Raw genomic sequence first — 14163 nt, 5'->3', positions numbered from 1 at the left:
CGAGAAATGACCCAGGGGATCGATCCTAAACCGACCACGCATCAAGCGAGCGCTTTCTCACTCTCTCTTTTTTCAATAGTTTAAAATTGTTCTTTTCAGCACTAGGGGCAGAACGTAGCCTCGTGGTAAAGCGTGTTACGATGTGCATTGGTTCAGGATCAATCTCTTATCAATGGACCCAATGAGCTATTTCTCGTTCCAACCAATGTGTCTGCTGTCCTGTCCGTGGGATGGTACATAATAAAGATCTTGCTACTAATGCAAAACATGTAGCAGGTTTCCTCTCTAAGACTAGGGGCGGGACGTAGCCTCGTGGTAAAGCACTCGCTTGATGCATGGTCGGTCTGGGATCGATCCATGCTGGTGGGCCCATTGGGCTATTTCTTGTTCCAGCCAGTGCACCATGACTAGTCTATCAAAGGTTGTGGTATGTACTACCCTGTCTGTGGGATGGTGCATATAAAAGAACCCTTGCTGCTAATAAAAAAAAGTGGTCCATGAAGTGGTGACAGCGGGTTTCATCTCTCAATATCTGTGTGGTCCTTAACCATATGTGTCAGATGCCATATAACTGTAAATTAAATGTGTTGAGTGTGTAGTTAAATAAAACATTTTTTTTATCTTTTTCTCTAAGACTATATCAAATTACCAAATGTTTGACAACCAACAACTGATAACCAATAAATCAAGATGCTCTAGTGGTGTCATTGATCACAACAAATTTTACTTTGATGTACCAGTTGTGGGGCACTGGTTAGAATGGGAAAAAACCCTGAGCCCATGAAGGTTATCGATCTTGTGACCCGTCGCACCTCAGGCTTACACTATATCACTGACTTACATCCCACCATGACTGGAACTGAACTCTCTTGATCTTCTATACAAATTAATTTCAATCTTGCGGCATAAAAAAAAAGGTCCCGAAAACTATATATGAGACAGATGGACAGACAGACAGACAGGCAGAAGAATGTCTGTGAAACCTTTAGTTTGAACAGCTATTTCTTGTTCCAGCCAGTGCACTATGACTAGTACATCAAAGGTCGTGGTATGTACTACCCTGTCTATGGGATGGCGCACATAAAAGATCCCTTGCTGCTAATCGAAAAGAGTAATCCATGAAGTGGCGACAGCGGGTTTCCTTCCTCAATATCTGTGTGGTCCTTAACCATATGTCCGATGCCATATAACCGTAAATGAAATGTGTTGAGTGCGTCGTTAAATAAAAACATTTCCTTCCTTTTAGTTTGAACCAACAGGGAACTAATAACAAATTAAAGGAATTTGTTTAATACAGAATGTGAGACAGATGGACAGACAGATGGACAGACAGATGGACAGACAGATGGACAGACAGATGGACAGACAGATGATGGAGATGAAAGCTACAGTTTGAACCATTAGGGATCTAATAAGAAAGGACTGTTTCAAAACCATCCTTCCTTCTGTCTGTCCGTCCATCTGTCTTTTATATATAGTTTTAGAGACTTTTTTATGCAGCAAGATACAGAGATAAAATTTTGTATATAGCTTTATCATGTACCAGGTCAAGTTTCACTTTCACTGGGAATTACCCAATTTTCACAGAGTAATTGCCGGATAAAGTTTGATTTTCATGAGAATTTATTAAAGGGCCAAAACTCTGTCACAAGTGGAATTTATCCATGTTTGATAGTTATGGCCCTTGGACTTAGATTAAAAAAAAATATATATATATAGGCCTATAATTTTGGTGCCCTGTAGGGGTCATGTTTTGCTTTCTCAGTACTCTTAGAATGCTTGTTATATTGTGTTGTGTTTCTACTTTAACCAGCCTCGGTGGCGTCGTGGTTAGGCCATCAGTCTACAGGCTGGTAGGTACTGGGTTCGGATCCCAGTCGAGGCATGGGATTTTTAATCCAGATACCGACTCCAAACCCTGAGTGAGTGCTCCGCAAGACTCAATGGGTAGGTGTAAACCACTTGCACCGACCAGTGATCCATAACTGGTTCAACAAAGGCCATGGTTTGTGCTATTCTGCCTGTGGGAAGCACAAATAAAAGATCCCTTGCTGCTAATCGGAAAGTGTAGCCCATGTAGTGGCGACAGCAGGTTTCCTCTCAAAATCTGTGTGGTCCTTAACCATATGTCTGACGCCATATAACCGTAAATAAAATGTGTTGAATGCGTCGTTAAATAAAACATTTCTTTCTTTCTTTCTTGTTTCTAATTGGTAAAAAAGTGGACCATCTTGTTAAAAATCTTGTGGAGGGGCAGGATTTAGTTCAGTTGGTAGAGTGCTCGCTTGAGATGCTTGGGTCATAGAATCGAACCACTGCAGCAGACTTATTCTCCAATTGTTGGTGTGTTCCCTGTCCCAACCAGTGCTCCATGACTGGAGTATCAAAGCTCATGGTATGTACTGTCCTGTCTATGGGAAGTTCATATAAAAGATCCCTTGCTGCTGATGAAAAAAATGTAGCAGGTTTCCTAAGACGTGTAAAAAAACAAATCCTAAATGTTTGACATTCAATAGTAGATAATTAATAAATCAATATGTTCTAATGGTGCTGTGAAACAAACTTTTAACTAAAAAATGTTTTTCACTTAAAGGCATGTCCCATTAGGTATAGGGAAATAAAAAATGAAACTTAAATATTTATATGTTTTATTTTTGTTATGTTGGATCCATCTTATCGATTTGCCTGTCATGTAATAATAAAACTGCACAGTACCGTAAGAGCAATTCATTACAAATCAATTACTGTAATAAAGGCTTAGACAGTGCAAATCGGTTGCTCTAGTGAGTGGCATTAGTAATTCTAATCCATGAAAGGATGAAAGAGCTATTATAGTAGTTGATTGAAACTCATTTGTATAGAAGAGATCGGGAAACGTCAGTTCCAGCAGGGGCAGGATGTAGCTCAGCGGTATAGTGTAAGCCTGAGGTGCGATGGGTCATAGGATCGATCAACCTTCATGGCGCTCAGGTTTTTTTCCCATCCTAACCAGTGTCCCACAACTGGTGCATCAAAGTAAAGTTTGTTTTGTTCAACGACACCACTAGAGCACATTGATTTATTAGTCATCAGCTATTGGATATCAGACATTTGGTAATTTTGACATATTGTCTTAGGGAGAAACCCCGTTACATTTTTACATTATATGTAGTCGCAATTTTAAGGGATCTTTTATATGCACCATCTCACAGACAGGATAGCACATACCACGGCCTTTGATATATCAGTCATAGTGCATTGGCTGAAATGGGAAATAACCCAATGAGCACACCGATGGCGATCGATCCTAGACCAACTGTGCATTAGGTGAGTGTTTTACCACTGGGCTACATCCCCCCCCCCCCCCCCCAGTACATCAAAAGCTGTGATATGTACTGGGAAAGAAAGAAAGAAATGTTTTATTTAACGACACACTCAACACATTTTATTTACGGTTATATGGCGTCAGACATATGGTTAAGGACCACACAGATTTTGAGAGGAAACCCGCTGTCGCCACTACATGGGCTACTCTTCCGATAGGCAGCAAGGGATATTTTATTTGCGCTTCCCACAGGCAGGATAGCACAAACCATGGCCTTTGTTGAACCAGTTATGGATCACTGGTCGGTGCAAGTGGTTTACACCTACCCATTGAGCCTTGCGGAGCACTCACTCAGGGTTTGGAGTCGGTATCTGGATTAAAAATCCCATGCCTCGACTGGGATCCGAACCCAGTACCTACCAGCCTGTAGACCGATGGCCTACCACGATGCCACCGAGGCCAGTTTGTACTGGGAAAGTGCATACATGTATAAATGATCCCTTAGTACTTTATCAATAGTAGCCCATGTTATAGCAGCAGGTTTTTTCTCTTTTTGTCAATCAAAGGACATTATAACCATATGGTAAACACTATTTAAATAGTTATAGTGCGCAGGTGTTATTAAACAAACATTTTTTTTCTTTCGTCAGTTCCACCAAATTTTTTAAAAGGTGGCAATAGTAAAAAAATCACTGTAAAAACGGTGGGTCACAGCGGGTCACAGCAATCGCATTTTCTTTATCTTCAGAGAATGTTTCTTCATCTAAAGGTTTTTTATCTTCTTGGTTTTTTTTTTTTTCATTTTATAAATGAAAACAAAAACTGAAATATTTCACACGCAGTGAATAATAATGTATTGTGATCTTGGCTGCACCGATTATGTTGATCATGATTTGGTTTTTGTCATGAGCAAAGGGTCGGGATGTAGCCTAGTGGTAAAGTGCTCGCTTGATGTGCGGTCGGTCTGGGATCGATCCCCGTCAGTGGGCCCATTGGGCTATTTCTCGCTCCATCCAGTGCACCACGACTGGTACATCAAAGGTCGTTGTATGTGATACCCTGTCTGTGGGATGGTGCATATAAAAGATCCCTTGCTGCTAATCAAAAAAGTAGCCCATGAAGTGGCGACAGTGGGTTTCCTCTCTCAATTTATTACCCATATGGTTACAAAGCTCGTGACAATTGAAAATTATTTCACTTGGGATATAAACATGATATGAAATGGAAGCTTGTTTAATATCCTATAAATATGTGTGGTCCTTAACCATATGTCTGATGCCATATAACTGTAAATAAAATGTGTTGAGTGCGTCGTTAAATAAAACATTTCCTTCCTTGTCATGACTTTCAAGTAAAATTTAATTAAATTTGTTATCAGTTTGCCACTGTCCTAAAACATTAGAGATTAGTGTGGAGTGAAGCAAGAGTGATCACTCCCCTTTCTTGCGGAAGATCGGCATGTTTTTATGTGGTTGGAAAGAAAGAAATGTTTTATTTAAAGACGCACTCAACACATTTTATTTACAGTTATATGGCATAAGACATATGGTTAAGGACCACACATATATTGAGAGAGGAAACCCGCTGTCACCACTTCATGGGCTACTCTTTTCAGTTAGCAGTAAGGGATCTTTTATATGCACCATCCCACAAACAAGGTAGTACATACCACGGCCTTTGTTACACCAGTTGTGGAGCACTGGCTGGAACAAGAAATAGCCCAATGGGGCCACCGAAGGGGATCGATCCTGGACCGACCGCGCATCAAGCAAACGCTTTATCACTGGGCTACGTCCCGCCCCTTATGTGGTTAGAGGTGGAAAACTAGAATTAAGCAGTATGCAATGTTAAAATAAAAGCTTTTTCTCTTGATGTAGAGTTATAACATCTTATGATTATTGGGAGACGGCAACAGTAACTGTTGTAACTATGTCAGACAGAGACAGCGAGAGAGAGACACACAGACAGACAGAAAGAGAAGGAAAGAAAATGTTTTAACGACGCACTCAACACATTTTATTTACTGTTATATGGCGTCGGACATATGTTTAAGGACCACACAGATATTGAAAGGAAACCCGCTGTCGCCACTTCATGGGTTCCTTTTTTCGATTAGCAGCAAGGGATCTTTTATATGCACCATCCCACAGATAGAATAGCACATACCACGGCCTTTGATATACCAGTCGTGGTGCACTGACTGGAACGAGAAATAACCCAATGGGCCCACTGATGAGGATCGATCCCAGACAGACCGCACAGCAAGCGAGCGCTGTACCACCGAGCTACATCCCGCCCCCAAGAGAGAGAGAGAGAAAGACACACACACACACACACAAAAAGAATATCTGTATGATTACACTTGAGGATTCAAACTTAACAATTTTTGCCCACAATTTAAAAAAAAAAAAATGGTCATAAGCAAAATGCTCACCTAAGATACTCTTGAGTCTGCCTCTTGCAATTTTAAACCAGTAACCTTTTCAACAAATAAACACAAATTTAAAAAACTAAAAATTATCCCATATTGCAATAATTTTTATCCAGTGGCAAACAAACTGCCATCAACAATTTGTATCATAGCTACAGCCACTGCCACTTGTGCCACTGTAATTTCGAGGCCTGAAACTGGGTTTTGTGTGCTTCATTTCACAAAATTCATCTTTTAAATTAAGATAAGATTTACTTATCATCACTCATGGCTTAAAACAAAACAAAAAATCATTTCTCAAGCTGTTAAAACAAGAAAAAGTGAACAACAAAAAACCCAAACAATATCGAGATTAATTTTGTTTTTATTAAATTCTTTCTTATATCAAAATTAACAGATGCAAGTATACATATATGTAAAAAATATATTAGTCTTAGTAAATCTAATATAATGGGCAAAATGATTTCATACTTTGTTCTTCAATGGATGCATTATGGTTAGTTGAAAATAAAGCTCAAATATGTAGGCAAAATGTTGACTGCTTTACAAAAATGTTAAGTTCAACATTTAATGCTTATTGATATGTTAGCATTCAGTTTCTTCATTTTAATACAATGACTTCATGTAGAAAATACTATTGCCTGGAAGTGGGCTGTTTCATAATACATCACAGAAAAATATATTTACTCATGGAAAAAGGTTCCTGTGTGTGAAATAAAAATAATCTTAACCAACTGTAAACTTTGTAAATGGTTGAAATTTGTGACTAGCATGGACACACCGTAATTGTATAAATTCTTACATAATGTTCACAAAATAGAGTAAATAATTTTAAAACAATTGGATATTTCCTTCATTACTGTTAAACACATACCTTGTGCAATACATCTACAGGAACCTTTTTTCATGAGTTTATATTTGCCTTCAGTCAAAAAATATATATAAAATAAAACCACATATCTGTAACATGTTAACTGATTTACATTCATTTATACACATTGCAAGCTTGTAAAGTTTTACATTCATTTATATGCACATTGCAAGCTAGTATATTTTTACATTCATATATGTATTCACATTATTAGCTCGTACATTTTTTACATTATGAAATACGTACATTGCAAGCTTGTACATTCAAGGCAAGATAACATTTTTAATTGTTATATTTTCAGCTTACAGGCAGTCAACACAAATTCAATACAAGAAAAGAAAGCACAAACATTTTTATATTTTCTCTCATTAGAAAGATCACCTATCCTGACCTCAAACTATTATGCAATTTTCCTCAATAAGATGAATTCAGTCCAATTTATCAACAGACAATCAGAAGGAATTCTATTGCTGGATCACTTTTCCTGTCATATGACCTGGTTAATTTTGCTTCTTTTTTCTTTTTCTTTAATTTATCAGGAGATAAATGTACTGAGATGAGCATGGTTTGAATAGGGTAATATAGTGGTTACCTCCCCTAACTACACTCACAATAATAAACATATTTCGGATTGGAGTCTTTGAGGAGTGGGGATGAGTTGGGCAGTGTGGTTTGTTTCTATAGTCCTTCCCACAGGGAATGCCTTTTTTTCATACTATGGAATTTACTACAAGTTATTTATTTTTTAGCCGATTGTTTTCTAAATTACACACAAAAATAGTATTTTTTTTATTATTTCCAAAACACTTTTACTTTTTTCTTACATCAAACCAAACTCAAATTATTAAAAAACAAAACAATCTTTATAGGATGGGACGGACTATAGTTGTTTTGTTTTTAAAACATTCTTGTTTTTTTTGCTAACAATAGTTTCAAGTCAGGATAAATATTACAATAAGAAAACATAAATCCATCTTTAAGACTGATTCAACACAAGACATCATACGTAAAAATTTCAAACTTAAAGATGGATACAAAAACACAAGTATACAAGATACGTCTAGCCTGTAAACAGATTGAAGACAAAACGTAACAAAACGTAACACACATTTCTAGCCTGTAGGCCGATTCCACATAGCACCAGGAATCAGTAAATAGTGTGGACACCATGGTACCATGTTGTGGACGGAAACACTGTAATATATACAAAATTACCCTCCAAACCCCCTCTATGTAAATAGAGTATAAACTGTAAATTACATTTTTACTTCAGTTAGCCCATTTTGTACAATTTGTAAGACTTTATTTATAATTATCATGTAAGTAAAGTAATTTAACATACAAAATGTTTGGCCACTTTTACTTTCAAACTGTATCAAGCGAAAAGTAAGCTTTACTAACTGTGCAATATTTTAATTTAGGTTTCATTTTTAAAATATTTTTAACACATTTTGTAACTGAATGCAAGCACAAACATTTACTGATAACTTTATTTATTTATTTATCGATATATAATCACTGACATATATATATATAGAGGTTACCATATTGGTGAATACTCTATCAGATTAAGTGCCAAAATTAAAATGCTGGTTTGAAAAGGGATCATTTCACTGTTGGATAAAATGGTAAAATTTCACAATATGTACATGTATACCATAGATACAACTTAAAGATCTGTCATCTTTCTTAAAGTGTCACAGTTGTGAACTGGAATTCTTTGTAAACATAACAAAGATATATTAAAAATATTTTCAAATTACATATTGATAAGATAGGAAAAAGTAAGCTTTACTAATTGTGCAATATTTGAATTCAGGTTTGATTTTTAAAATATTTTTAACATGTTTTGTAACTGAATGTAAGCCATTTGTATGTCACAAATAATTCAATATATTATAAAATAATCAGATCTGTCATTTCACAAAACATCGTAAGCCTAGTTTTGCACGTAAACGTAAATCTATGACTAAACCACAATTTTTATTACTATTATAGTACAACAAATATAGTTAAAAGTATACATATTTCATTTTCTGTTGCCCTTTAAATGTTCCAACTTCTGTAATGATGTAATTTTCTTCGTGAAATAGATGCCAAACACTTGCAGGGATGTGAGAGGGGCTGGGATCCAGGGGCCGTTCATGGGCCCCCGAGGCAAAAATGTTGTTTGCAACCCCTGGAACTGCCAAAAATTGCATTCAATGCTAACAAATCTAAACTGGTTATAACTTATAATACATGGCACACATCATAAAACTTGAAACCGTGAAAATATGCAAATGAACCTTGTATGATCAACAGCATTGAACATCATGTTTTGGGTTTGTTTTTTTAGACGAAATGGAAAAGCGCATTTCCGCATAGCTCTCATATCCCTGCACTTGTAAATATATTCCCGGTATTAACTGCTAGTCGCAGACGTAAACTTGAGATGTTTTGTGAAATAGGCCCCTGCTTGGTTAGAAGTTGTCTGACTAGTGATGCCCAAAGTTAGAATTACAAGAGGACGGATGTGTGGACAATATATGGCTGGTATATTAATTGTAAAAGTTTGGACAAAATTGCCATGTATATTTTTTAAACACAATTCATGTATCAGCCAATCTGCAAAATGTTTATGTATATATATATATGACAATAATTTACTAGTGGATACTGGTAATATAATATCATGGGCTAAAATAAGGGGGAAATTAAATAGAATAGATGTTTAACGACACCCCAGCATGACAAAAAAACACCATCTATTGGGTGTCAAACTATGGTAAATGCAAAAAGAAAGTGATCATCAATATCTATATTAAAATTCAACAGTTAAATTAAAGGGACAGACCCTAGTTTCAACCCGTGAAAATTAACACTAACTTTAATTAATCTACAAACATGCAACACATTTGGATAAAGTTACAATTGAGTGAAACATGAGTCTGTGACTTTGAAATGGTAAAATCCCTTCTAAAAATAGACTAAAACTCGACTCCATAACTGTTACTTCTCAGACGCACGTGCGTTTATAAAAATATGAGAAATGCATTTTTTACCAAAAACATCAAATGTACGGACATTGATAATCTAAATCATAAAATCTAAGTAAAGTGTGATTCAAGTTATCAGTAACGACTATGATAGTAAAAAATATGCCTTAGTGTTTAAAAACTAGGATATGTCCCTTTGAAACACAGTGTAAAGAACAGGGAAATTAAAAGACAAAAACATACAATATTCTGAAAAAAAGAGGGAACTTTAATTTTTTGAGGGGTGGTATATTTTTTGTTTGTCCGTATAAATACAGAGTTTTAGCTTTAAAAAAATATACATGTATTATTGACATGATATTTTGGCCTCAAGAAAACCATACATGATAGCTTGCTTTATACATGTACTATCATTCCATTACTAGCAAAATGTAAATATCACAGATAGCTTGTCATATACAAAACAACAATATTTTTTTTGGTTCAAGTAAAAATAAAGAAAAGAGACATTTTACAAGGAAGCTTTATACAGATAATAATACTTATACAAAATATATTAATTAAAATATATACATTTAAAAAGTGTTTTGATCTAGTTATTCATTTTGCACTTGTATAAAATAGAATATAGATGTAGAAAATGTATGATAATGCAAAGGAAGCATGGGATAGAATAGCATAATGTAGTAAACTGTGTCCCATTTGACTTCAGTATTCAGTTTCATGGCACTGCATAACAGTGAAGTTGACTTCATAACATGGTTTATATCATTTTATTTATTATTGAAACATCCACATAACAAAATAATTTAGAATAATTCTTATTGTGATTAAAATACATGTTTGTTTGGCTTTTTGGTATAAAGTGTATATTGACTAATCAGTATTATTAAATAAATACAGTCAACTCTTTTTTTTCTTTCTTTTTTTTTTTCTTTTTGTTTTTACCTGAAGAGGTATTTATTTGAAAGTATTCATTTCAACAGAAATTGAATCTGTATTTTTTTTTAAATGGAAAATATTCATTTCAATAGAAATTGTATATTATGTATTTATTTGAAAAGTATTAATTTCAACAGAAGTTGTATATTTTCCCAACAGTCTGTTAACTTTAAAAAAGCAAAAAAAAACCCCACCTTCTAGTACTGATGTAAAATTGTTTTAGTACCAGTATAGCAAAACAACTGTGACAAATAACCATACTTTAATAAGGTATGCAAATTATTCTTCTAAATAACGTATTCTGTTTCCAATATTGTTTGTATATCGTAAATAACAATTGCTTTAAGCAGTCTTCCAATAACTCTGGCGTGCTTGAATGAAACAGGGGCCAGAGAAATAAATCGTATAAATTTTCCATGAATTTGATTTTATTAGATTTTCCCCAATAAAACTGATGAGACATTAAGTTTATGTTTTAAGTGACACTGGCCACAGCTTGGGTTTCCCCTGGTTGAACTGGCCCTCTCCCTCCACTTCAACGTTCTGCTTGTATTCCATCAACGCATTCATCGTCAGAGGCTGCCAGTCGGACGTGCACTTCCGCATACTTTGTACTGATGCCAATGAACGGCACCGCTCCATTTTATCTGCAGTGGAAAAAAACAGAAAGAAAGAAAATATCATTACTGAAATAAAAAAGATCAAAAGGAAAAGATTACACAGGCCCACAGAAACCAGGGTGAAGGGTTGTGTGCCCCACCCTCCTCTTGAGGACAAAGATATACTTTGTTTGGTCCTACTTTATATACATGTATACAAAGATATAAATCTGGCTTGTGCCCCCCAACTAAAGACTGTGCCCTCTTCATTAGAGATTGTGCCCCCACACACACACACACTCCAGATGTCATTCCTACAGACCTGATACATGTATTTGTCTGATAATTAACATCTCATTTTTGGAGTAGCTCAGTGGTAGCATTCTCTCTCTCTCTCTCCATCCATCCATCCGTCTGTCTCTCTCTCTCTGTGTCTCTCTCTCTCCATCTCACTGTCTCTCTATACGTCTCGCTTGCTCTGTCTCTTTCTCGCTGTCTCTGACTCTCTTGCTCTGTCTCTCTCTCTCTCTCTGTCCGTCTCTCTCCGCTCTGTTTCTCTCTCTGTCCATCCGTCTCTCTATCTACATGTGTATCTGTCTCTCTCTCCCTCTCTCGCTCATCCTCTCCATCTCACAAACATATACATACACAACTGTGACAAGTCATAAACTATTTTCACCACTTGTTTTGTTATTCTACGAAGCTGTCAAATAACTGTAGAAGGCAATCCTTTTAAAATATATCTTTGTCTCCCCTGTTTTCTGTGAATATAAACACAGCACTAACCATGTGCGTTTTGCTGGAAGCCCATGCTGGTTTGTGGCTTGTGTTCCTTCGGCAGTCCTGCTGGTTTCTTCTGCTGGAATTTCTCCCTAAAATGACCAGGCTCCACAGTTGTTTCTTCGGTCAGAAACTGTATCTTTGGTAGTTGTGGCCTCTCGGGTTTAGGGTTGATTTGGAGGTTGTGGTCTGGCTTACTCACAGATACAACAGATGATGGTCTTGGACTCAGTAACCTCACACTACTTTTCTCATCTGGTTTAATCACAGATATGAGGGATGATGGCCTTGGACTCAGTAACCTCACACTACTTTTCTCATCTGGTTTACTCACAGATCTGAGGGATGATGGTCTTGGACTCACTAACTTAAAACTACTTTTCTGCTCCAGTTCTTTCGTTTTGTTCACTACAAAATCTTTATATTCCAAGTCAGGAAGTTCCTAAAATAAAAATAAATTAAATTAAATAATAAAAAAAAGACTTCAATATGCAACACTAAATGTATGTATTTTCTGAAAAAACCGAAAAAGGTACATCTTAAAAAGTTAAATTTAACAGACCTTGGTGGTAAAAAGTTTGACTCTGGGACTCTGTAGGTCAAAATTTCTACCACCTTGGGTATACATGTACTTTTTCTATCACACATGACCACATATGATGGAGTCTTATATTCTCTCATCCTCAGGTATATAGGACCCATATGTTGACCATCCACCTATCATAAGAGGTCATTTCACAATTTTCTAAAATCATGTATCAACAATGGTTTGATATTGAAAGTTTGACTAACCAAATCATCCGTTATCCGAATATAGACTTTCATTTTAGTGGAGTACAAATATAATCACACCCATATACCCCCATACTCTTAAAGGGACAGGCCCTAGTTTCAACCCGTGAAAATAAAAGTTCAGTACTGGCACCATAACAACTTCCATACCTTGATATATATCACTATGCTAAAAATACCAATACCATACCAAACAAAAAAGAAAAAAAAAGAAAAGGAAAATGCTAAAAAAACCCCAAAAAACCTAACATTGTATTAACAATTAAACATACCGAGAAATCTTGATCCAGTGAGGTGTAGTAGCGGCTGATACCGTAGTCATGTCGGTTTACGTCTGGCAGAGGGTTGTTGTACATGAGGATGGCCATCGTCGAGTGGTTGCGTTTGGATGCGCGGTACATCAGCTCCTGGCGGTGGCGGGCCATGTGGATTCGGTGTAACGTAGACCGGTCCATCAGACGGTCCATCTCCGGAACCTGCAGCGGGGAGAAAAACAGATTTTAAAAACCCTGTCTTTTTAACATGTCTTTTTACAGATAGGAAAGGAAGGGAATATTCCTTTAAGAAGTTTGTTATGTTTAACAACACCACTAGAGCACACTGATTTATTAACTATTGGCTATTGGATGTCAAATGTTTGGTAATTTTGATGTATAGTTTTAGAGAGGAAACCCATTACATTTTTCCATCTGTAGCAAAGGATCTTTTATATGCACCATCCCAACGACAGGATAGCACATATCATGGCCTTTGCTATATCAATCATGATGCACTGGCTGGAATGAGACATAGCCCAATGATGGGGATCAATCCTAGATACCACAAGGCTATGTCCCACCCCATATATTCGTTTAACAACACTTCAGCACATTTTAAACTATGGTTATCTGGGTCTAAAAAAACTATGCTTATTTTGACAGTGTCTAAAACAAAACTTGCTGCTGTCATACATGCTACTGGAAAATAACAGCATGGGATCTTCTTTTTATGTAGTCAGGACAGTGCATGCCACACCTTTAATATACTAGTCGTGCAGCACCCAACAAGTACACCAAGAGGGATCGATCCTACGACCCATCGTACCTCAGACGAGCACTCTACCACTGAGCCACATAGATCTCACCTCCCTTTTTAAAAAGAAAAAAACCCCAAAACAACAAGACTCAAAATTCATTTTGTGGAGTTGGGAGCAATTTTTGTGAACATTAGAAATTAGTCTGGAAATTAGGCAACTTATTAAACTTACAGGGCAACCTGTTTTTTAACAGCAATGCAGAAAATGTGGATACAAATGTTTGTTTAATATATTATCACTCCTTAAAAATTTGGAATTTTGAATATACAGTTAAAACCATCAAAATTGGAACTCTGTAAACCAGAATTCCCTCAAAACCAGTGCCTAATTTCACAAAACACTGTAAGCCAAGTTTTATTGTACACACAATTCTACAACTAAACCACAATTC

At 36.3% G+C, this 14163-nt stretch overlaps 1 protein-coding gene across 6 annotated transcripts in view; it reads right to left on the bottom strand.

Moving 5' to 3' along the window:
- Nucleotides 1-6083: 6083 nt before the first annotated feature.
- LOC121368092 overlaps nt 6084-14163 on the bottom strand; it is a 132700-nt gene continuing 124620 nt past the window's right edge. For all 6 annotated transcript variants that reach the window (XM_041492645.1, XM_041492646.1, XM_041492648.1 and 3 more), the window contains 3 exons: nt 12970-13173; nt 11912-12347; nt 6084-11173 (listed from right to left, as the gene is read on the bottom strand). In XM_041492645.1, coding sequence (XP_041348579.1) covers nt 10995-11173; nt 11912-12347; nt 12970-13173 — 819 coding nt within the window. In that variant the 3' untranslated portion in view covers nt 6084-10994. The remainder of the gene's footprint in view (nt 11174-11911; nt 12348-12969; nt 13174-14163) is intronic.

Source organism: Gigantopelta aegis, chromosome 3, assembly GCF_016097555.1.
Source record: "Gigantopelta aegis isolate Gae_Host chromosome 3, Gae_host_genome, whole genome shotgun sequence".
In the NCBI taxonomy this organism is placed as follows: domain Eukaryota; kingdom Metazoa; phylum Mollusca; class Gastropoda; order Neomphalida; family Peltospiridae; genus Gigantopelta; species Gigantopelta aegis.
This window is presented reverse-complemented; position numbering and strand designations above follow the sequence as displayed.